The 23,920-nt window shown below is 41.2% G+C and overlaps 1 protein-coding gene and 1 long non-coding RNA gene across 5 annotated transcripts in view; one reads left to right on the top strand and one right to left on the bottom strand.

Moving 5' to 3' along the window:
• Nucleotides 1–19,647, top strand: part of SLC22A15 (solute carrier family 22 member 15) — a 38,782-nt gene extending 19,135 nt beyond the window's left edge. The window contains exons 7-13 of one of the 4 annotated variants that reach the window (XR_009727265.1): nt 672–812; nt 1,580–1,665; nt 3,006–3,126; nt 4,041–4,113; nt 7,458–7,646; nt 10,758–11,091; nt 18,905–19,647. Coding sequence is in view for 3 of the 4 variants with exons in the window: in XM_061365593.1 (XP_061221577.1) it covers nt 672–812; nt 1,580–1,665; nt 3,006–3,126; nt 4,041–4,113; nt 7,458–7,646; nt 10,758–10,840; nt 18,905–18,926 (715 nt within the window). In the remaining variant the exon portion in view is untranslated. Of the gene's footprint in view, nt 1–671; nt 813–1,579; nt 1,666–3,005; nt 3,127–4,040; nt 4,114–7,457; nt 7,647–10,757; nt 12,398–18,904 lie in introns of those variants that run through there. The other 3 variants (XM_061365593.1, XM_061365592.1, XM_061365591.1) reach the window with 3 other exon arrangements.
• LOC133218815 (uncharacterized) overlaps nt 12,878–23,920 on the bottom strand; it is a 65,431-nt gene continuing 54,388 nt past the window's right edge. The window contains exon 2 of the long non-coding RNA XR_009727267.1: nt 12,878–13,231. This is a non-coding gene — a long non-coding RNA (uncharacterized LOC133218815). The remainder of the gene's footprint in view (nt 13,232–23,920) is intronic.

The following is a 23,920-nucleotide window of genomic DNA, read 5'->3' as shown; positions in this document are numbered from 1 at the left end:
GGAGGTTGTGAATGCTTCATCCCTGGCAGTGTTCAAGGCCAGGTTGGACGAAGCCTTGGGTGATATGGTTTAGAGCGAGGTGTCCCTGCCCATGGCAGGGGGGTTGGAACTTGATGATCTTAAGGTCCTTTCCAACCCTAACTATTCTATGATTCTATAATTGCTGATTTCCTGCAAGATGAGCTAGTTACCAGTTCCTTTGCTCTCTGTAAAGGTGATAGCCAGGCAGTGATACAAAAGAAAAATTAAAAGACACGAATGAATAAAACTAGACCAGGGTGTAGACAGTAAAAGAAGGTGGATGTGCTGTCTGAACTGTTTGAGAAAGGGTTTACACACAACTGGAACAGGATGGATGAAAGTGGAAGCTGATAAAACCAAAAAAGACCAAGGCATAATTTCTCAAGTCAACTAATATAGTCATATTTTAATTTTATTCTGGTTTACGTATGTTCTCAAGTGTAGTCCTAAGCTTAACGGAGTAATAAGTCAGGAATTGGGTCTGTACAGAGGCAAAATGGTTTCTTTCCCTTGGAAGCACAATACTTGTAGGGTAACATGTTAGACCTTCTGAAACTCTAAATATGGTTTATGGTGATTTGCCAGACCAGTGCTTTCATTTGGCAGGCAAAGTGGCAGCTCTGATTTTATTCTTTTTCTCCTTTTTGCAGGTTTGTGTGCAGCTTGGTTTACTATGGTCTTACCCTAAATGTGGGTGACTTCGGTGGAAGTATTTATGCCAATTTAGCCCTTTCAGGGTTGATAGAAATCCCAGCATACCCAATCTGTATTTACTTGATTAACCAAAAATGGTAAGTATGACATTTATTAACCCAAACCTATTCAGGGTTTTATTTTTTTTTCAATTTTACTCAAAGATAGGTTTCCTATATGTTGCATCTCCTAGTTTATATCTATGTATGGAGCTTCCTGCTTCAATTCGAAAGTGCCATTTTGTTTCAAATAAAGTTTAACTTGCTCTCAATAGCTTAGTTATTAATGAGCTGTCTGAATTTGGCTCAGATGATGCTGATCCCATGATCAGTTGAACCAAGCTGTGCTAACCCCATGCTAACACAAGATGGCATTCTTCCCACCTCTCTCTTGTAGTCCCCATTCCCACTATTAGGTCAAAGCGGTTGCATCTAAACTCAATTAAAGCTGTCGTCTCATTTCATGTAATAGTTGCTTGCATGCACTAGGATGTGAGCAGAGCCATTGATTCAAATATTCAGCCTTTTCCTGAGCCATGATACTCTGGACAATGCCTTTCACTTTTTGTGGAATTGACCTCCCAGTCTCTTCTGCCCGTGTCTCCTGAGGAGCTTTACAAGCGTGCACCCACAGTGGGAAACAAATCAAAATCCTAGAAGTTGTAAGCCACTACATGTAAAGACTTCTGGTGCTCATTTTAAGAGAGCAGTAGAAGCCATTTAAAAGTGTGAGAGGAAGTGTTTGTGGGAGATGGCATTCAGGATCCTCAACTGCAAATAAAGAGGCAGGATGAATTTGGAGGACTTACTGCTCTGCAAACGACAGATCTAATGCAGAATAAAGCTTTGTTATCCTTGCACATCAGGTTTGGTCGGAAGCGAACACTGAGCACATTTCTGTTCCTGGGAGGATTGGCTTGTCTTATTGTCATGTTCCTTCCTAAAAAGAAAGGTAAATGCTTACTTTTGTTTCTGGAGTGTGTGATGAGAATTGTTAAACACAGCATCCTATAATCTAAGAATATGATGGTTGCCAGTAGATTAGGTTCATACCACACGTGAGTCCCAATTTTTGAAGCCAGAGAAGGTAACTCACAAAAAGGCTAAGCAGCAGCCTTCCTAAGATCTTAAGGAAACCTTGTTGGAAAGGGTTGGATTTGAGCTTTTGTCTTTGGATTCTGCCCTGTATTTCTGATAACATCAGTCACTCCTTTCCAGTGTTTCTGACTTAATCCCAAAGACTGATGCTATTTGGGGTATCTCCATAAACCAAATGATATGTTGGTGTAAGTAGTATGCATGCAACTTGTATTTATCTCTCCAAGGGAAACTCCAGTGTCAGAAGATCTTAAGAATGGAATCTTGGGGCAAGTTTCCATCTTTTCCTCACTGCTCTGTAATGTTCAAGACTGGTATAACTGTGATATTAGTAATGTGGTCACATATATTTCAAGACAGAAGTCTGAAAATCTTCTGAAGCAAGGGGTTTTTAAGAAATGAGAGATTAAATGTCTTTTTTTGTAGACACACTGTGCTCATTTCTTCATTTCTGAATTTCTTCAGCAGGATGGAAACAAAAGTATACCATGAGTGGTTTTTCTTTTTAAAACTGGGTGCATAAATTCTTCTAAGGTTGTAAGATTTGTGTGTGTTTAGCACCTGCCGTAAGGAGAGAGAAAGCTGCAAAGGTTTGCAGCATGATTCAGGAAGGCTAAACGCTTATGATAGCGTGCCAGAGTTACTCTAGATGGCTATGAATCTAATAGTTAAAGAGGAGTAACTCAGGTGTCCAGAAGTAATCCAGATGCTGGAGCCCAGGCTCAGATATTCTGGTTAGGCTGGTACCTGATACCAAGCACATTTTGCATATTAGTTCAAGTACAACATATGGAAAAGATTTTCAGAGCAGAGGACTGTGAGACCTCAGGAAATAATCCGTGTGCTGAACTGCTGAAGTTGGCCAGGAGCAAAGTGCCTTAGGAAGCCTGATGTATTCAAGGCGGCAGTGGTTTATTCTGTAGCCTTCCTTGGTAGGCATGTAACGTGTCTTCTGATGTGCTTGGTATGAGTAAGCACTGGCTGTTCTGACAAACAGTATCAAGCCCGTGCTTTGTTCTGTACTTGAAGGTATAGATCAACTTAGACAAACTGTCCTTTAACAGAAAACTGCTTGGTTCTCAGCAAATTCTTCAGTGGGTTTGCTTTCATTCCATGCTGTTGTGTGATTGAAATGATTATAGAGATGTATTTGAGTGCTCAAAAGCCTTACAGGGATCACATTTTCTCTGTCAGATACTGGAGTGTTCGCAGTGGTGAATAGTCGCTCTCTGTCTTTGCTGGGGAAACTGACAATCAGTGCTGCATTTAACATTGTCTACATCTACACATCAGAACTTTATCCCACAGTGATCAGGTAACACAAGTTAATTTTAAGGTCTTCATTTTTACTGGTCTCTTACCTGATCACCTTTACTTCTCTTTTTTTTTTTAACTATACCTTTTAATTTGAGGTTTTCAGTTACATATAATGATTATATGTAGTTTACATGCTCAACTTCTTGCTTTATCTCTTAATTTCCTCTTCCCTCAAATTTGCTGTGCTTTTTCATACTAACCATATTCTTTATATAACAGTAAAGTATCCCTTTGGCTGCTTGGTGTGCTCACAGCCCTCTCTCTGCTGTGAGGATAACAATAGTATTGCTGATACTTCTTTAATGTGTGATATCTGACTTTTTCAGTGCTTCATAAGCCACACAACTGTATTCAACATTCATGCTTGCTGAACCGGCACCACTGAAGATGACTGGTCAATAAGCTTTGTAACATTAACTTGATACTTCATAGGCCATAGGTTTCACTAACTAGAAGCAGAAGTACCCCATGCTTGTGCTGACAGAGCAGACAGAAGCATCTCTCATATGGATGTAATTTTATTAGATATTTTAAGCAGGTATTGTTGTTGATGATCTGCCACCAGTGAAACTATACTGTGGTGTTTTTCATGGGTGGGCAAGACTGCTCATAATAGGATTTGGATAAAGGAATCTAGCCGAAGTTTCAGGCAGAGAAGATGCATTAACTGAAATTGCACTTCTTTATGCCTCTCTATGTATGTATGTATGTTAGAATTCTGAACATGAAAGGGATTTGTGCTTCTAAGCACGAAGCACGTTTTAATTCCTGTCTTGGGATTCTTTCACTTACATTTGACTTTGTCAGTTACTGTGGTTGGGGTCATGACTGAACTGTGGGGTTTCTTCCTTGCTCGATGGCCCTTTTCAATATGCACATGTCACTGATTAATGACTTTTCCTTACTTCTCAGAAATGTTGGAATGGGTGCCTGCTCCATGTTTTCCCGGGTCGGCGGAATCATTGCTCCATTCGTCCCTTCATTGGTTTGTCTGAACTTCTTACTATTACATATATTTTTGGTCTGTGGCTCTGACTTAGCAGAGGCCTGCAGAGGTGGGAATAACTTGGATAAGTTATGGGTATGAACTAAGATATGTGAATTACATATCTTAACAGTAACACGGTAGGCCAAAGGCATTGCAATATAATCTGTGTGATTAGACAAAAATCAACATTATTTAGTTCAGAAGGTGTTTTAGCTCTGTAAGAATTTTGGGATTTAGCTGGTGGACTTTAGCAATACAGTAATTTCCATTTCAAAATGGTGATGCTCAACTTTAAACCCTAAGTGAGCAGTAGCAAGAAGCCCACATAGTTAAAAGATCTGCTACATCAATATAAAGCATATGGGTTTAACTTATGTATCTGAGAATAAATTGGTTTTGCTATCAGTGCACTTCATTGAATATCCACGAATTATAGTTGTTAGCAAAGTGGTTTATCCTTCAATGAATGAAGATGGTGATGGTGTTCAGTGGTGGACTCGGGAGTCCTGGGGGAATGGTTGGACTTGATGATCTTAAAGGTCTTTTCCAACCTAGCTGATTGTATGATTTTATGTGGAGACTTGATACGCAGCAAAGCTTTTGTGCACAAACTTCACAGCAGTCTGTTAAGGCAAGAAAATTCTGAAGAACAAAACATGGGCACGATACTGTTATTTTCCTCTGTGTTCATAGACTTGTGCATGCAGGTAAAAGTGTGCCAGTTTTTCACACAAACTGCTTGTTCAGGTCAAGTGACAATTCCTTTAATGTGACATTTCATCTGGAATAACTTCCCTCTCTGCCATTTGCCATCTTCTTATGTCAGGCAGAGGGCTAGCAAAAGGGTAGATGAGCACAGTGAGCCTTTTAATCTACAGAATGAAACACAGGGTAGGTGAGAGTGTGAGCACCTCTGGGGTACAGCAGGCAAAGCCAAGACTGGTGCAGGTCTCCCGGGTAGGTTTAATAGGCAGCTTTTATGTCGCGTTTGAGGAGTCTGTTATGTTGTGCCTAGCAGAGATTTCGCACTGCAGGAGACACAAATATTGGATCATAATGTTTGAAGGCATCCAATTAAAGTGAAAATAGCTCTGTTTAAGTAACAAATTAACACTGATTTGAGGAAAGAAATATTTTTGTGGTTTGGAATTTCTTCAACTATTTTAATGCATTTTCAGTATCTTTTGTCTGGGGATATTATAAAAAGGGTAGGAAGGGAAAAAGTTAATTGCTGAGGTAAGAGATCAAGTGTTGCTCTTCTACTTGATCACAGCCAGCCATTTTCTCAATTTAGAATTGCTTTTTGCTATACAAAGTGATCTTTTTGAAACAAACAGCTAAAATCTTGCCTTTTAAACAAGCCTGGTTTACTGGTTCTACAGTGAACGTACACATTTTGGAGCTGTGTTGTAGATGACTCCTATTTTTGCACACACCATCCCCTAGAGTAGTTTTGCCTGTAACAAGCCATGTAAAAACAGGAAAAGGCATAGAGGGGTAAAGACATTGCTTAGGCTGTAGGGATAACAGGAAAGCCAAAGCTCAGTTGAAGCTAAAACTAGCAAGGAGCATAAATAGGGATTCTATCAGCTAAAGGTAATTTAAAGAAAATGTTTAGACTGATGTTGAATGGGTTGGGCATCCTGTTGGTGGCTGAAATAATTTTCCTTTAGTCTTCATAAGCAAAGCCTGACCCCAGGACTGTTCATACCAGCACTGTTGAGGAAGCAAAGAGCCAGCAAGCACTGGAGGAGTAATACGTTCAAGAACAGTTAAAGCTGAAAGCTTTCCATTCCATGCAATAGGGTTCTCTAAGAGGTGGTGAAAGAGCTGGCAGAGGTAGTGAGGTAAGTGTCCATCATCTGTGACAGGCTGTTCTAGAGAAAGATCACTGATAACTCTTGGGGGAGACAGGTGATGCGATGTGCCTCTTTAAGGTTAGAAAGTGGATCCAAGGAGTTACAGGCTGAGCAGCTCAAACTTTGTCTTGGGAAGATGATGTGACATGGCCTCTCAGAGTCTGCTTCCGAGCATCTGAAGGCCAAGAAGGTAATCAGGACCAGCAAATGTAGATTTACTATGGGCAGTTTGCTCTCAGCCAGCTTGGTTTGATAGTCAGCCATTTCATTGCAGAAAGTAATATGGATGAGAAGGGCTGGGAAGGCTTTTGACACACTGTCTTGCGATATTCTTGTTTGGAAGCTGAGGAGGTGAGTCCTGATGAAAGGAATGTTTTATTTGAATGCTGCATGTTTACCAGGCTCAAAGGAATAGTGACAGGCTCAGTATTTGGTAGCTGGTGGCACGTGGAGGACCGAATCCATCCTCCCCTTATTTCTCGAGGATGCAAAATAAGGAGGAGGGATTGACACACCAAGTGGTAAATCCTGAGTGGGATCTTCTGGGTCAACAAGACCAACAAGAAGAAGAAAATTCTGTTGTCATATGGACTTATCACATGGTCAGTACAGGCTGGGAACCAAATGACTGAGTAGCAGCCTTGCTGGAAGAGACCTGGGAACATCAATGGATGTCAAGTTAAATGGGAGCTAGCAGTGTCCTCTCATGACAAACAGACAAGCTTCACACTGTGCTATGTCAGGCCCAATTCAGTATGTAGCCCATAGATTAAGTTTCCTCCCAGTTCTAGAGGGATGTTGAAAAATCAGGAGGATCCAGTGGAGGGTAAACCAAGATGGTCAGGGCTAGGGCCCATGGCTTCACATGAAAGCTTGAGGGAATATTGCACCTTTTATCTTCCCAGCAGTGTGGAACAGTTCAGCAGGGGTCAGTGGGACAAGTTTTGGCCAGGGCATTAGATAGGAAATTTGGAAAGTATTCTTTTAAAGGCTTATTGCAGCCCTAGAAGAGCCTACACAGACGGAGAATCCGTCCTTGGAGTCTTTTCAATACTTGGTTACATAACAATAAGATTGACCTAGTGTAGTCTTGGCTGTAGTTGTGCTCAGAGTAGGTGCTTGGCCTAGGTGACCTCAAGAGAACTCTTCCAACCATCATGTCTATGTCTGTGATACCTCTTTCCTACTACAAAGTGATGTTGCATTTATTAAGAAGAGTACGTATATTATGGACAAGAACTGAGTGTAAATTCAGCAGCTATTTCTTTAAAGTCCATCTCTAAATCTGTGTTGATCTAATAGTATTGATAAGATACAATTGACAATATTGGTTAAAAAGAGTAGGATAGGTAACTTTTATGCTAAATATGAATGTAAGCACTTGCCAGATGGAATGGTTGTCAAGGCTAAGTGCTTTAATATGCAGTATGAATTAGAGGGAACCTAACTCAACCTAACTCTCTTCTTTTTCTTTTTCTTCAGAAATCTGTACAGTGGTCTCTGCCTTATATTGTCTTTGGAGCAACTGGTCTTTTGTCTGGACTCTTAAGTTTATTATTGCCAGAGACCTTAAACAGCCCTTTGCTAGAAACTATTTCAGACCTGCAGGTGTGCTCATACTGGAGGCTGGGTGATGAAGCCATGTCATTGCAAGCCCTAGATGGCTCTCAGGTATATTCACAGTTTGTTGGTGGTTTTTTTCCTACTACTTTTCTGTTGTGTTTATTTCAGATGTCAGCTTGAATATGCCACTCTGAATAGATGAGGATGGTGATTCTTGGCCTGTGGAGATTAAGCCACAGGGAAATATAGAAGGTAGTTTAGTAACCCTACTGTCGCATCTGAAATGTGTCTGGAATTGCAGGCTGAAACCCAGCTGGGTTAATTCCTTTCCTCAAGGCCAAAAGCTTACGATCTTTTCCTTTGGGATAAAAGCCTCTCTAATAGCTAAGATTGCTGGAGCATGCTTCATGCAAAGCTGGCCATTGAAGTTTGAGAAGCCTCAGGTGTTAAAGAAAGCAGAAGCTTATTTGTGAAGAGCTGTTCTAAAAGACAGCATGCTACTGCCTTGACCTGCGCTGGCTGTTCTGCTATGTCAGTTGTTAGGTCTACCCTAGAGAGTCTTTAAATGGGTTAAGGCTAAACTAATCTCTAGGATCTGTTCCTCTGTTGATTCTGGGAAATGAGTTTCATTGAAAACATCGGAACTACAAAACTCCCAGGCATAAGCATAACAAAATGTGGCAGCAGGATGTTTTTCAGTGGGGCTTCCTTGAATGTTGTCTTTTCATATCACTTTATACTTCATTTTATCTAACTCCTACACACCTTTTGAGGTAATGCACATTTTCCAGTCATGTGGAGGGTTGGCTTTGTATGTGCCTGCACCTCTGAGATTGGAGTGAGATTAGAGAGAAGTATCTCTGGAAGTCCCTGAAAGTGTTCATAAACCATATAGGTGAGGCCTTGGGTGACATGTTTTAGTGGTGACTTTGGCAGTCCTGGGGTAATGGTTGGACTTGATGATCTTAAAGCTCTTTTCCAGCACAGTCGACTCTGTGATTCTGTGAATTTGGGTAAGGTTTTAATGCTTAAACCCCAGTCCCAAAATTTTAAGTATTGATGGGCTAATCCAAATGGAAGTAGTCAGAAACTTGAAGGGCAACTCCTAACCAAAAATGCTTGTCGTCCCTTAAGGCTGCAATGAGATGGGATCCTTGTGACACCTTTTACTTTGATTAATTTTCAGTCAAGCAGTCTGGGATTTGCAGACATTCATAAGCTTATTTTCACAGAAATCAGGAGGCAGAGTAACTCTTATTTCTAGAATGAGAGCAGTTGCTTCTTTTCAAAGGCTTCAACACACTGCCTTGTTTCCCAATTTTAGCTGTAATAATTCTTGACAGGACAGAGCAGTTTAGTGACAAAACCATCCTTGAAGAAAGCTTGGAAGAGGCAGCCCTGTAATGATTAATTTTATACTTTAGCTACTTTACATGCACATTTTACAAACGTTTTTAACCATACTGGATAATGTGTTATGGCACCACATTCTTGCTGGCTGCACAAATCCATCACATGCACTTACTTCAAGTTTACACCAGCTGCTACTTGGGTAATTACATCATTATTACATCTTAACTGTGCAGATGGCTTACTAACAACAAATAATTCCAGCAGACAGTGCACGTGTTACAACTTAGACGTGGGAGAAAATCACATTTCCATTTTCATTTTCCTTTCTAACCAAGTACAACTCAGTACTGCTCTTTGAGGTGGTAAGTATTGCCCCCTATCAGTATGTGCCCAACTTAGTTCACTTATATCACAGGCTGCTTAAAAATCCTAACCTGAACAGGATCCACAAAAGGGAAAGAAAAAATATTTTTGAGGAAAACTTTTCCCCAGATGGATTAGAATTATTGAATCCAAATTAAATAAAAGTTGGTTCAGACCTGAAGTTATCCTGTAACTGAAGTAAGGTTATATCTGGAATGTCTGTGACACATTAGGGGTTTATTTTAAAGCTCACAAAGCACTGATAAAAGGGAAAGCTATTGAACATTAACCTTATTTGACAAGGCCATGGAGAGGTCTTATGAAGCTGTGGTAAGAAAGGTGTAGAATTATTTCACATACTCTGAATTCCCCCTGTGGAATTCATTGTCCTTTTGTACCGCTTTCAAGATAACGTGTTCTGGTTGCCCAGGATGGTGGTTTTGTCCCTGTTAACATACATGAATGTGATATTCAAGTTGGGCAGCATCCAGTGATAGCCTGACTTTCCTCAAATAATTTTAGAACTCCAGAAAGAAGCATAACACGATTCCCTTTATATTTTCTGCCAGTTCTTAGTGCTCAAACTGTTTGAAATTCCTTTGCAGTGAGCGCACATTGCTGTAGCAAAACTCCCTCTGAAGACAGATCTAAAGCTACAGATTTTGCTTGCATGGTACTGTCAGTCGGGAACATAATTTCCATTTCTCTATTTTTCACCCTCTCTCTCACCCTTTGCATATGACTAAGCAGGCAGAAGTCTTAGGATGAATGGAAGCATACTGGGAAAAATCCTAAATAAACTAGATGGAATTTATACTTTTTAACTGGAATGATTTGTATCCAGTCCATGGAAAAATGTTATGCTGTCCAATTAAGAATTAACTAACTGTAATGGCTAACTTTAGTTTCTGTATATGATATAAATTATGTTGCTAAAAGGACCGGCTGGAGTAAGTATGCATACAATAGGGAATTTACTCTCTGAACATATAAAGTGCTAATGTTCTCTTCCCTTTTCTATAACCTCTTCGCTTAGTATTGCAGGAGGATGATCTTAATTAAACTTGCATAGGAAAATGCCCGTGCTACACATGGAGAAGTAATAATTCAGATGGAGAAACTTTTATCTAATCAAGTAATCTGTGTGTTCTGAGCCTGTTTCCAGCAGCTCACCATAGAGTAGGGGCCTTTGAATTTAAGAAAGCTGAACAGATTGTCACTTCATTCCAGACAGTCTCTGTCCTGCATGTATTCTCTAGTGTACTCATGGAGCAGAGAAAGACCATCTATTGGAAGCCCATCTCTTCTAAAGACGTTTTGAAGAACCAAGGTCACAAAGAAATATCAGTTCACATAATGGCTTTTATAAGTTTTAATACCATGATTTGACCTATGTTTTCTTACTTTTTTTCTCTCCTAGCATTCCCACAGAGGTGTAATGATTGCTTATGTACTTTTAGAGAGAGCTTCTGTGCTAACCAGTGACTCTGTTTTCATTTCTAGTCTGGAGACAAAGACTGCTCTACAGGGAGTGGAAGTGAAGATGAGGAGTTTTATGATGCTGATGAAGAGACTCATATGATCAAGTAATGAAAAGAAGAAACACTGTCCTATTTTATGCCTTTTCTTAATTGTCTGGGCAGTCCAGCCGTAAGATGAGTACTGGGGACCTCGTCTGTCAAGGAATGTCGCTGGGCAAGTGCCTGTGTTTCTCCTGACTAGCAGAGGGGTTTGAGTACTGTTCAGACTAATTACACCACTGATGCTCTCCATACCAGGCATCCATTCAAATTCTTATGGTTTATGGTGATGGTGCATGGACCACAGTTGAAGTTAGGTGAGACAGCAAGGGTAGGACTGTGTATGTGTGAAGCCTGGGCAATCACCTAGGCTTAGACATGTTTGGACAGCTCATCAGTGCACGTTTGTATTCTGTTTTCAAGGTGGTTGATTTTGATTCAGTATAAATTGATAAATTTGGAAACATCCACTGTTTGTTTTTATATACGGTGCAAGTGGTCTCAGAGTGTGCTGTGTTGCTACTTCAGTGGGAACAAATTCCTGAAATTGTATGTTAAAATGGCTTCTGCATATTGAATAGGGGAGAGGCAACTATGAACATAAGGTTTCTCTCTCTCCACATAGGCACTGTATAAAGTTACAGGGTGCATCTGGTTAGTCATGAGCTGTGCATTCATTAAGTTAGCTATAATGGAAGTCTGGGAGGAAGGACTATAGAAAAGAGCAACCATAAAGCCTGCAGAATAAAGGACATTACTGATCTCTTTTTTCCCTTCTTTTCATCTACCAAGTGTTTTCTTGGGGTTAGGCCTACATCTGCCACATCTTCCGCCACATCTTCCCCCCCATCTCAGCACTGCTGTTTGTAGCTTTGCCTACCTTTACCTTGTCCTCACTCTGCCATAAATATTGAACCTCAGCAATTTCTCTGTGCAGTGAAATATTCTGTGAAGTATATAATTTCCTGGCTGGGACATAGGTGAAGTATTTATCACATACTCTGTGTTGTGAGGTATGTGTTAGAACATATAGCTCATCTTTTGTTCACCTATCTGTGTCTTTATTTCTGAAAGAAACTGGATTCTGAAGTGATACGAGGAACTGTGGGTTGCTGTTACATTTTGGAGATTATTGCCAGGAAGCTGCTAGTATTTATTTTAAAATCTTGTGTGTAGATAGTTATTTAAAATAAAGAGGGGAAGAGGGTGGGAAGGCAAAACCTCTTTGAGATAGCATTTGGTTACTTGATGTTGTTTCTTAACCAAGTGCTTGCTCAAGCAGTTAGTTACTTGACCTTGTTGAGGAAGACAGCTTCACTCTCCAGTTGACACTGAGTGCTTCATTAGAAGGATATGGAATACTGAAATATGAAACAAACACAAGAGATGTTTCAGCTACAAAGATGAGGCCTTACAAGGGTTCAGCTTTCTTGATGATGTTGCTGTCTTCATCCTCTAACCTGTGGCTTTGTGCTGATTAGAATTGACTTCCATGAAACATTTGTTAGTCATTATACATGGAGTTCCTAGCAAAGAGCCACGCAGTGGCAGCAAGTCTATTGTCAGGCTCGCTAGCCATTGTTGTGCATGTTAGACTAAGGGAAAGCTGACTGCTGAATGTTTTCTGGTTAAAATCAGAAGCTCCTTTACTCCGAAGTGAAAGTAAAGAAAGAGCACGCGAGGTCTGAACTTGAACTTTGTTCACTGGCGACTGTGCTGAGCAAAGTGAAGCTACCCTGCTTGGTGCAGAAGGCAGCCAGAGACTGCAGGTTCATACACGGAGTGCTTCCAACTGGCCTGAACTTAATCCAGGCATTGACCGAGAGCAAAGTTGGGAACTTCATTCCCTGTGGAGAATGTGTCAACATCGTTGTGATTTTCTTGCCTGTTGTGAGCTTCACTACAAGAATTCCAGCTTCCAGTGTTCACTTCTGGGGGCTGGGGTTTTTTTAAGACTGCTAAATAGTTTTAGATGTGGCAGAGCACTTTAAAACCCAGCTGGATAGTCTGTCGGTCTTATTTGGCCCTTTTGTATGCAAGAAAATGGCTCCAAATCAGGTACCCCAAAATACTTGGAAAGGTTGAATGTGTTTATTCAAAGAATTTTAAAGTTTTTCATTCATGTTCTGAATTATGGACAGCTGGGAAATAGCTTCTGAGTAAATAAAACGTGTTTACTCAGAAGCAAACAGTGGTAATCTTGGCTGTATTAACATGCTAGGGAAGTAAGAATCCCCCTGTGCTGGGCACTGGTGAGGCTGCACCTCAAATCCTGTGTGCAGTTCTGGGCTCCTCACTACAAGAGAGACATTGAGGTGCTGGAGTGGGGCCAGAGAAGGGCAATGGAGCTGGTGCAGGGCCTGGAGCACAAGTGTGATGAGGAACGGCTGAGGGACCTGGGGGTTTAGTCTGGAGAAGAGAAGGCTCAGGGGGGACCTTATCACTCCCTACAACTGCCTGACAGGAGACAGGAGAATGGAGTGAGGTGAGGTCAGTCTCTGCTCCCAAGGAGCAAGGGATGGGACAAGAGGAAACGGCCTCAAGCTGCACCAAGGGGAGGTTTAGACTGGAGATGAGGAACAATTCCTTCCCCAAAGGGTGCTCAGGCATTGGAACAGGCTGCCCAGGGCACTGCTGGAGTCACCGTTCTTGGAAGTGTTCACACACCGTGTATATGAGGCCCTCAGTGCCATGGGTTAGTGGTGGCCTTGGCAGTGCTGGGAACAGTTGGACTTGATGGTCTTAAAGGTCTTTTCCAACCTGGTTGGTTCTGATTCTGTGCTGCCACGACCCACCAGGTCTTTGCTGCCTTTGTCTTTGTCTCTTTGGACAGTAGGTGGAGTAAGTCACTTGAGAGGCAGACAGGAGCTCTTAGCCTTTCGTGTTCCATAGTTTTACTGCCATTGTCTACCTCTGGCAACCCTGGTCATGTCATGGGACACCTGAATGTAATTTTCATTAGAACAATAGGATGCTGTAATGGTTCAGGTGGAGGTGATCACAAAACGCAGACCTGAGCTGGGTTTTGTGATGGTCTTCAACTTATAATTAAACTTAGCCTGTCCACCTTTATATCATAAGTGTACATGTGCAAAACCAAGGGTGAAGAAAACATCAGAAGGTTTTCTCCATAAAAGTTGCTGCTCTTTTTTAGCCTTCAGTTTGACCTGTGTTGGCACCTTTGGAATTTTAAAGGGCAGCATCTTTTTTGTATCTACCAGAGAAACTCTTTACTGTTACTTTTTTTGGCCAGTTAATTCAGAAACTTTGTAGAAGAGGGTCCCTCTAAAAGGAGCTCAGCAATGTAGTACCAGGCTTCTTAACAATTGCTTGCTCTCCCCCTTCGTCTTCTAAGTCCACATCTATTAGGTGCTTTCTTTTCAGAGAGGTTTGTTTTATAAGAAGCTGCCATCTGGTACAGAGCCTGTAGGATCACTTTATTCTTACCCATAGAGTGTAATGGTTTATAATAAGATACTTGTGCTATATGTAGCATTCACTGGGAAGAGATGCTGCACAGTGTTTTGTAGTCTATGTGGTCAACATTTTCTGTGTCTAGATGGACCATTATTGCTGAGCAGTTCTTGAGTTGAACAGAGCCTGCTGTTTATGGGTCTCACAACTTGAGAGCACAAGTCAAAAGGCCAGACAGAACCTGTGATTTTGAAGTAGTGTAAGCAATCTGTGTAGGCCCAATATTGGTGTTTGGGCAGTAAATTTGCCCTGAGAAGCTATTGGAGAGCAGAGGCTGATACAGCATTAGGTAGATCACAGTTTATGACATATTGAAATGCTACTAGTCTGAGACCCAACATCCTTGCTAGTTCAGTAAAGTATGACAATCTTAACCCACAGTTTTTTGCTGGAGTAGCTTTGCATACTAAGCAGCCTGCCTTGTTAACTGTTTTTTTGTGTTGTGCAGGCACTGAGATAACTACCCCCAAGATGGGAATTCCTTTCTAGTGGGATTATGCCAGAGGAGAGGCTTTCCAATGGTGCTGATTAGTCAGACCTTAATACCGTCTCAGGTGAGGTAGGTTTGGGATTTTGCTACCTGGAGACCTCTCAAGTGATACTTGAATACAGCTAGGAGTGAAGGAGAGTTACAGGTCATGTGAGGAGAATTATCTAGAGAGAGTAAAAAGAAACACTTTAGGACAAGGGTAAGTGAAAACAAGGTAATAGCCATTGGGCGTAAATACCTTTCTTGCTGCTTGTGTTGACTTGAAACTTCTTTCAGAGCTAGCATTGGCTCCAGGATATCCTACTGGGACATCATTTCTTCTTCATGTCAACTCCCTTCAGTATTACTATTTTAGTAATGAAACATTTCTTTGGATCTATATAAAATGGGGCATGCTTCAGTTTTCTTTTGGACTCAATTTTTCTATGAAATGGCATGCCACGAAAATCATTAACATTTGTGAAGCCCTCTTCTGGACAATGCTGTAGCTTAATTTGCCAGCTTCCCTTTACAGAAATAGGAAGATTAGAATTATTTGATGTAATTTTTGTTCTACAACTTCTCAGCCTTCTGAAAGGATTTTACTAGGCGGCTATTTCTGGTAGGCTGAAGAGAATAGAATAGGGAGGTCATTTGAAAAGTCTTCTTTTTTTGAAGCTATTTCCTCTGAAAACAAAGCCAGTGCTTTTCATTTAGAGACTGGGAAAGTGCCGAACACACGGGAAATTTAAGAGCTCTATGTTAAAGGAGGGACACGGATGACTCAGTGTTCAGATCAGGGTGCTAAGTGAAGAGCATGTCCACACCTCTCCAGACATACGTCATTAACATGGAGCAGGTTGTAGCTGGTTGCCATCTTTGAAGGTGGCTTTAAGGCTTGCAGCCACATGCTCATCTACTCACAGTGCACGATCCATGCCAGGGTTTCCAGACTCCATGGATGTACTGAGATTAGCAAAATACCCTTTGCAGAGCCATAGGGAACGCAGTTGAGCAGTACGTTTTCCAGCCTATTTCAGCTAAACATAAAAGCAGATTGTAAAAGCATGTTTTTGTTGTCCTGAGCAAAAGGGGAAGTGAGGAACAAACCTACTTTTCCTAGTGTTTTAATGGAAGCATTTAAGCTAAAACTCTTGTTTCCCAGTCTTCTGCTTAATCACTGAATGCTGATTCGGTTACTATTACTTTGTTTTAGCTGAAGGATGGTGTGCTCTGTATACCTTTTTCCACCCTATTAGAGTTCTTTGATCACACTCTTTGACAGAACTCATTCTGTGCATGCAAGCTGTGAGCCGTACAGTAAACATGTCAGAAAAGCCCAAAAGCAGTGATGTCATTTGATGGTGGAAGTTCATCTGGCCTGACACAATACCTGTGTCAGAAATGCCTGTATTCACCCGTTTACCAAACAGGAGGCTTAGGGTATAGCTGTATTTTGAGTCTCATTGTTTGTATCTTTACTACAAGGTGTATTAAGTGGAAGAAAGATATCTATGTAGAAAATTGTTGCAACAGATCTAAATGTAAGTTGGAGGCTGAACAATTGATACAGAATTGTTCCATGCTGTGTGTTTTTAATGCCTTGCCCAGTCTGTTGTAGCCTTCAGATTTTGCAGGTGCTGCTGTTATTTAATTCTAATAGAGCTGGGTAAAACTTTCACCTTGAGAGTTTGAATTTACTGAACTCTTCCATCTTATTTTTGGTACCACATGCTGCTTCTGCCATGCGGAAAAGAAGCTCCTGTGTTGCCTAATGGGGAGCAGATTTTCCTGTTCTAATTTGAAGTGCCTGTTTTACAAAAGTCATCTTTAATTTCCTCTGTCAACTTGATGTGGGACTGTGTGTAATGTAACATCATAGAATTAGATTATGTAAGTGCCAAAGACAGTTTTCTGCTGGAAAGTGATGGTCCAAAACTAGATCTAGCTGCATTCATTTGGAACTCTTCCACGCAACCTGCAGAAACTGGTATTTACAAGCATCTCTGGAGCTTTAGGAGACGAAAGTAAGTTACCTTTGTTTGCTTGCCTTTCATTGCTCAGTTCACTTAAGTAGCTTCTGTTTCTGTGAAACCAAAGAAATTAAATGAAGGATTTTAAGTGTAGCTTTTGTAGAACATGCGGAATTTATACCATGTAGCCATTATAGAGGAATCCGCAGAGCCTGTTTGCTTCTAAGTTGCAAATGTCAAAGCTTTACTCTTAAAACTGATAAAATCTGGTTAAAAACTGCACCTTAGAATTTGTTAATTCATTCATCAGCCTTTCAGATTAGCATTGCTTATAAGAGCTTGCCTGGAGCTTCATAGGATCGAGGAGATTTGTCATGCAGTCTGTTTGAGGCATTGCTAAATAAGAATGTCTAGAGCTTAAGTCCCTATTACAACTAAAGTTCACTGTGAGTCAGCCTATTCCTCACAGAATGGAGTATGTTTAAACCAGGTACTTGCCCATCCTCATTTACAAAAGGGTTGTAAAGGAAAGAAACCTTCAGCATGCATGTTTCTGCTTCCCACCAACACATTGGAGGTGCTCGTGTTATACCCAGTTTATCGGGAGGCAGGCAAAAAGTATGGTAGTAAGAAAACCTCTACCAATATTGGAAGTTATAGACTTAAAGATGTTCCATGAGAGTTACCTAGAACATCTCTGTTCAAACAAAATTCCTGATGTTAGTTTGTACGGGGGGAAAAACCAAACCCAAGCAACTCACTATTGCAGACACTGATGAAAACTGTTACAGGGCAGGAAACTGCTGGATGACTTATGAAGGAATTTCTTGTGGTTTCTCTGATTTCCAGTATGCCTCTAAAAGACTGATTTTGGAGTATTTAATCCTTGTCACTCCGCAAAGTCTAACCCAAGTTTGATTCTGTTCTTGTTAAAACTTGAGTAAGTTGTGTAGAAATTGGAAGTGTATTTTGTCATGTGGATACTTCTATTGCACTATCTTCCTTCTTGAATCTAATACTTTGATTTTTAAGCTACCTCTTTATATTGAGTTTTTTTGCCAATTTTGTATTTAATTGAGTTTTAGGAAACTACAAAATATTTCCTTGTTTATTTAAGTGGGAATCCATAACCTGAAGACACAGAGTCTTCCTTTAAAGTTTTTCTTAAAGGGCTTTTAAATGTAGCTAAAAGACGTAAGGTTTTGAAGGAGCAAAATAATTACACACTCTTAGAGCATGGATTCTCCTGTGTGTACTGCTTGCTTTTAGAAGGGCCAGAAGGCTCTTTTGTAATAATCTCAGCTGAGGGCATGACTTTTCAGGAGCAATAAATCTGGGTTGGGGCATTGTCATCAATTTAATATATTGCCAATTAAAGAGCTTTTAGTTACTGGTTTTGGTATTGAAGGAAAAGATGAATGAAACACTTGAAAAACACTGCTGCTTTCTTCCAGACACCACTCTTCCCTTCTCTCCCCACATGTCATAAGCCCCATGGTGGTCTCTAGTTCCTTGGCTGTATGTTATACTTGGTCCCTTCAGCAAGGCAACAGGCAGCACAGGAGATTGGCACCTGTCTGTTGTGCTTGCTGTTCTTTTCACTGCTCCTTGTTTCTTACCGACGTGCTCTTGCGTGGGTTTCTTCACCAGCCACAGTCCCTTTACTGTTGTAGCTCCTCCTGAGTCTGCTCTCAGTCTGCTCAGGCTAGGACTTTCCTTTTGGCATTTCTCCTGCTCAGCTGTCTCTCTGCCCTTCTTGTGCTAGCATGGTCTTACCCTTTTTTTTCCCCTCCTACTGCTCTAGCACTGTAATCTGTTTTTCTTGTCACTTAGTGCCCTTTCTTGAACACCTGGACATAGGGAAGCAGTTTGTTACTGTGGGGGTAACTGTCGAGTCTATATGCATGTAGCCTACTTTGATAGGTGGCCTTGCTTGTGCAGGGGTTTGGACCAGATGACTTCCAGAGGTCCCTTCTAACCTCAGCTATTCTGTGATGCCTGTGCTGCCTGCTGCTGGGACTAGCACAGGGTAGCCCCTGGCATCTTCCCACATGTGACACCCTGCAGACCTCTCACAACCAAAACCCTGACAGTTATGTTCAATGCATGACTGAACAAGGGTTTCTTGCAAATCAAGTCTTTACACATTGGGGTGGCAGTTTTTGTGAGTGGTAGTTGGTACTGTATTCCCTTTCTGTGTTATTGTTGTCTTAGGTCAAGTAAAGGAAACTCCTAAGGATATAATCAGACATTTATAGCCAAGTTTTGTGTCTGGTTACATTTGCATCCCTGCTGATTTCAGAAGACAGAACTTAGACCTCCGCTTGACCAGAGGAGCAGCCAGAGGGGTAAACTACTTTCTTTCTGCTCAACCCTTCATCATCATGAAAACAAACCTCTGTATAGTCTCTATCCTAGAGACTTTGTATTGCTTCCTCATGCCAGTTTAATTTGAACCAACAATCAGGAGTCCTTGCCAGCTGAGTAGCAGGGAAGTGGCAATAGGGGGAAATAGATTCACTGCTTCAAACAAAAATCAAGTTGTATATAGTTGGTGTGTGTATTTTTAAATATTTGTAATTTGGATTACTTGAATACTATATGAACCTTCCTGCATTAAAATGAGGACTGAAATACTTCAGAAGTACTTCCTCTTCTTTACCTGTATTAGCGTGCTGTTGTTAACTCAGAGTTGTACTGCTGAGAAGCCTGAGTTTAGAACACTTCATCTGGGAAGTCACAACTAAAGACAGCGTAAGCTTTTCCACAGTGGGCCTTTTATGGCGGTATACTCGTATGTTCTGTGGATCCATCTTTTGAAGATGTTCTTTGCCATAGGTGAGGGACCATAATAAATGTTGAAATATTCAGAATGATTGCACTTATCTATTGTTTTCCTAATGTAATTCATGTGCATACGAACCTGTATGTGCTGTACTTCACTGGAGGTACGAAAGATAAATGAGTTTTGAAAGTAATTCTGTAAGACTGCGTATTTTCCTGTGATAGGATCTTCTAAAAGAGGCAGTGGTGGTAAGCCCATGTGAATTTACCCAAAAGTTAATCCTGGTGGTCTTTCCAGTCTCATTCGATTTCTGAATTATTTTGATCACTTGAAATACAATTTCTCTTTGCACATTTTGTAGAAGCTAATCTGTGTTACTAAACCAACTTCTAGGTGATTTGTAACAGCTCTAATACTGCCTCCGACTCATACAGTTCGTATTAATGTCTTTGTAACTTATTTTGTGCCTTTTTTTTCCCCTGACACAAAATCTCAATAAAAAGCAGCTCTTTTGCAACACTGCAAACCTGTTTTATTGTGCTGATTCTTCTACTTGCTTGACCCTTTTGTTTTGTTTTCTAGAGGGGGATGAAGCTCTCATAATAGACCAGATATTTCTAATGGACTCTGCAGAAGAAAATTGACAAGGTGGAAAGCAGGTCATTTGGGAATGGCAGCGCTACAAAGCGCCTGGGAAACTGGGACTGTCAGTACTCATCAATATATTCCACCATATCTATCACAAATCATTTCTAACAAAACCCAGCACCAGTGCAATGCGAGAATCAATCTACTACTGGCTTCAGTTGTGCTGATTGATGTGGAAAGACTGGAAACACTTTGGGGGGTTTTAGCAGAGCAAAATGTCTGTGGTGTTACTAACATTTGGACTGGGGGAGTTTCCAGGAACACTAGTTGGCACTTAACCCTCCTTTAAAGTGCTATGCATATGCACAAAAACATAGTCCCTGTCCTTGAAGCTTCTGCATAAACATGGAATGGCAAAATCTGAACACTTCATTACCTGGAGGTGAGGTGGTAAATAGCTTGACTGCATTTCCTATCCCCTGGCCAGTGACAAAGAAAGTAGGGGAAAAATGACTGGGGGGAAATAGGGAACCAGTCCTCTGTTTAAACTGGATACCAGAGCTTCCATACCTCTGTATATGCTTACAAAAGAAAAAAGGTAATTTAAAGGTTCTCCTTGAATCCCTTGAGTAGGTGCCAAAGCACTTCATCTGTCAGGATTTCAAAGCGTACATGCTAAAGAAGGCAGGTGGTCTAAATGGCATACTAGACCTTGTGTTGTTGCGTTTCACTGTTCCTCAACATGGAGCTAAGAACAACTCCCTGTTCGTGCTTCCTGGGCACAGACCACTGGAAACATCCTTTTTGTGTTGCTTACTGCATAAGCAAAATGCAAACACCTTAAGTATCTTTTCAGATTAATCTGTTGTATGCTTTCTAGAATCTGATGAAGCTTTAAAGACATTTTGAGGTCTTTTGAAGTCCAGTGTTTTCATCAGCAGCCTTTCTAAAATGGGATTAGAATATCTGAAGCATACGCCAACAATCAAAGTAAGTTGTATTGTTCATCCCTTGATCTAAAGTTATAAATGGCTGTCTTTTGTTCTTGTGATTCCCAATGCTTGTCAGCCTTACTATTATTCCTCTATTAGTATTACTCCTTACTGTTATTACTTTAAGAATGGGGTTTATTGAAGAATGGGGTTGTAAATAAGTAATTTCAAGGATGTTAGGCTTTGTCAGTAACTATAGAGGTAAGGAAATGACTAAGATAAGCATAGAACAGGCCAGAACTGGCCTGGTGGTTACTGACACGACAACAATCCTAAAATGAAGTGATGAAGAGGAAGGTGATGAAGGGAGTCCCAAAGCCCACTACCACATTTTAGAAGTATGATGTAATGTATAAGTAACTCAGTGAATATGCATGTAAGCTAAAGAATATGTATGTTTAAGGGCAATATAACCACAGCCTGGTTGATGCTCAGAACAGACACACTAGGAGGAGCTATCCCCAGTGTCTCCTGGCACCCCAGTAGAAGAATACCTGCTTGTCAAACTTTGTTGGTGTGTTCCTGGGAGTTTTCCCCCAGTCATACTGGAGAAGATTGAGGGTTTCATTTAGTTTTCACTTTTCCTGCTGTTTCACCTCGGAGGTGGTAATTGAAGGCCCAGTGTCTAGTTCAGTGCTCAACATAGTTCCACCCATACCATTCAAATTTGTTGTTCCCTCCTCTCTAATATGTTTTATCTGCATGCAAGGGACTACTGGCCCCAAAGGCTGCTTTGGTTGTCATCTGCATGAGGAGAAAGGAGTGCCTTGGTGATCAGCCACTGCCATACTCAAAGGCTGATTTACATTGATGTACCTTTCTTTTAGAACTGGATTAACTTGCACTCCTCTGAAGTGCAGCTCTACTTGCCTGTGCTTTGTCTGGGAACTGCCTGTATTTCACTCTAACTGGAGCCTGTTTGACTACCAAGCCATAGTGTTGTGCTCCTTTGAGCCAAAATAAGGAAAAACAGGTTGAGACACCAAGAATGGGGGGAACTGGCCACAGAGTACATGTGGGAAAGGTTGTGAGTTTTGTCAGCGTAGCTTTAACCTCTGTTTTGTTGTGATGCTGCTTCTGTCAGTAACTTGTCACACTGACAAGAGGAAGACACCTCTGGAAGTCATCAAATGGGAGGTGTGGCACTACAGTGCCATTCTTTGAAAGCAGGGACATTGAGAAATGTGTTTGTCCCTTGCCAATAACAGCCAGTACTGGTGTTGAGGTGGCAGAAGTAAGTATTGCCTATTAAGCAGCTGTGAGGCAAGATTACTCTTTCAAGCTGCACCAGGCTTAAACTTAACTGAAGTTCTGCTGGAAACACAGACTGTTTCCAAGCCTCAACTCCTGCCTTTTCCAGCATTGTGTAACCTACAAGATGCTAGATGACAGAGACAAGACAAATACTTGTGATCAAATTCTCTCTTAGTGAATAAAGGTCTCTAGTCCTCATCCATTACTTATTTAAGAGCAACTTCAGTGAACAGTCTTTGCTGCAGGGTGGAGGGGGAACCTCAACTTACTGGTGAAACTATATATAACATAAGGTAATCTAATATCATACTTGGAGAAGTGGTTCTTGAGTGACTTATTCTTAACCATTCCCTTTTCTAGTGAAGATGAAAAAGATGCAACTGCTCAGATTTATCCCCATCTTAGGGAGGGAGGAGGTAATATGGGCCAGAAAGACTGAAGCATTCCTTTTGAGCTCATTTTCCCTTCCACACTTCTGTTACTGAAAGGTAGCTAAGATATGACAATCCTGCAATCTGTTCTGCAGCTAAAAGCAGGCGATTTTTGTTCATTTCTCTGCACTTTGTATAATCCATGCAGGAGCTTGGCAAAACTACAATGGGGAATGCCATGAGGACTCATGGAAGAGAAGGCTGACTGAGCCATGCAGATGGGATTACTTGGAAGTCTGTAGGTTCAGAAACAACTTAAAATCTAGTTCAGCTTTATTTTGATTCAGCTATGGTTTGAGCCATGGACCTGGTCCCAAAGCTGGAGTGCTCTGAAGTGTAGAGGTGGTTTGTTTAGTATTGGTTTAGGCTTGTTAGTTCTGAGATGCTGCATCTTGCAGTATAAGACTCCTGATCCCTAACCTGTTTTCCAGCTGCTCTGCTTACCAGCCATGCCAAGACAAGGTGATGCCTTTGCTAACATGGTGACGGAGCTGTAAAGCAGGTAAATCAAGCAAAAGCAGCATTCAGGTGCTTAGTACAAGTAAAACCTGCTGATAAAGGAAGTTGCTCATTGTGGGGTCCTTTCTTGACCAACTGCTGCTTCTTCCAAGAGCTCCTACAAGGGTTTCTCACTTCCCAAAGCTGTTAGTAGCACTTTGGATTTGATGGAAACCTACTTCATTTTGGATGGTGGGTGCACCAAATAGTAGGGACCACCCCTGCACAAGTCCTAGCAATTGACTGACAGTTTCTCCCTCTTCCCCAGATATGAGGTGCATCTTCTCAAATGAAAGTAGAAACTGTAGGGCAGTATGCTTTGCATCAGGGAACCAAATGCTGGTCACTGCAGAGCTCCTTGTATGACAGGAGGGCAGCAGGGCTCCATCCATCAGCGTGACTGTACTGCCGTAATACCCACCCTGCTGTATGCTGCTTTTTAAATGACAGTGGGAGAGTTGTGCTTGCACAGCCCCAATTCTGTTTGGTTCAAGCTCTCTTTCTGGTTTGGTTGATATTCACTGTGAAATGTTTGATTAACATCTTGTTAAAGAAGTGGAGAAGAATCCTCTGAAGCCTCTGCAAGGCCTGTCAATGCATAGGCTACGAGTGCAGTGATTAGGACAGAACCTGTGAGTACTTGCACCTGAAATTAAGCCTCTAGATAAGTCACTTTTTCTCA

This window comes from Neopsephotus bourkii, unplaced genomic scaffold, assembly GCF_033783945.1.
Source record: "Neopsephotus bourkii isolate Nb327-2 ecotype Australia unplaced genomic scaffold, CSIRO-AGI_Nbou_v1 NB_1287, whole genome shotgun sequence".
Taxonomy (NCBI): Eukaryota; Metazoa; Chordata; class Aves; order Psittaciformes; family Psittacidae; genus Neopsephotus; species Neopsephotus bourkii.
The sequence above is the reverse complement of the archived record's forward strand: the minus strand, read 5'-3'. Positions and strand labels throughout refer to the sequence as shown.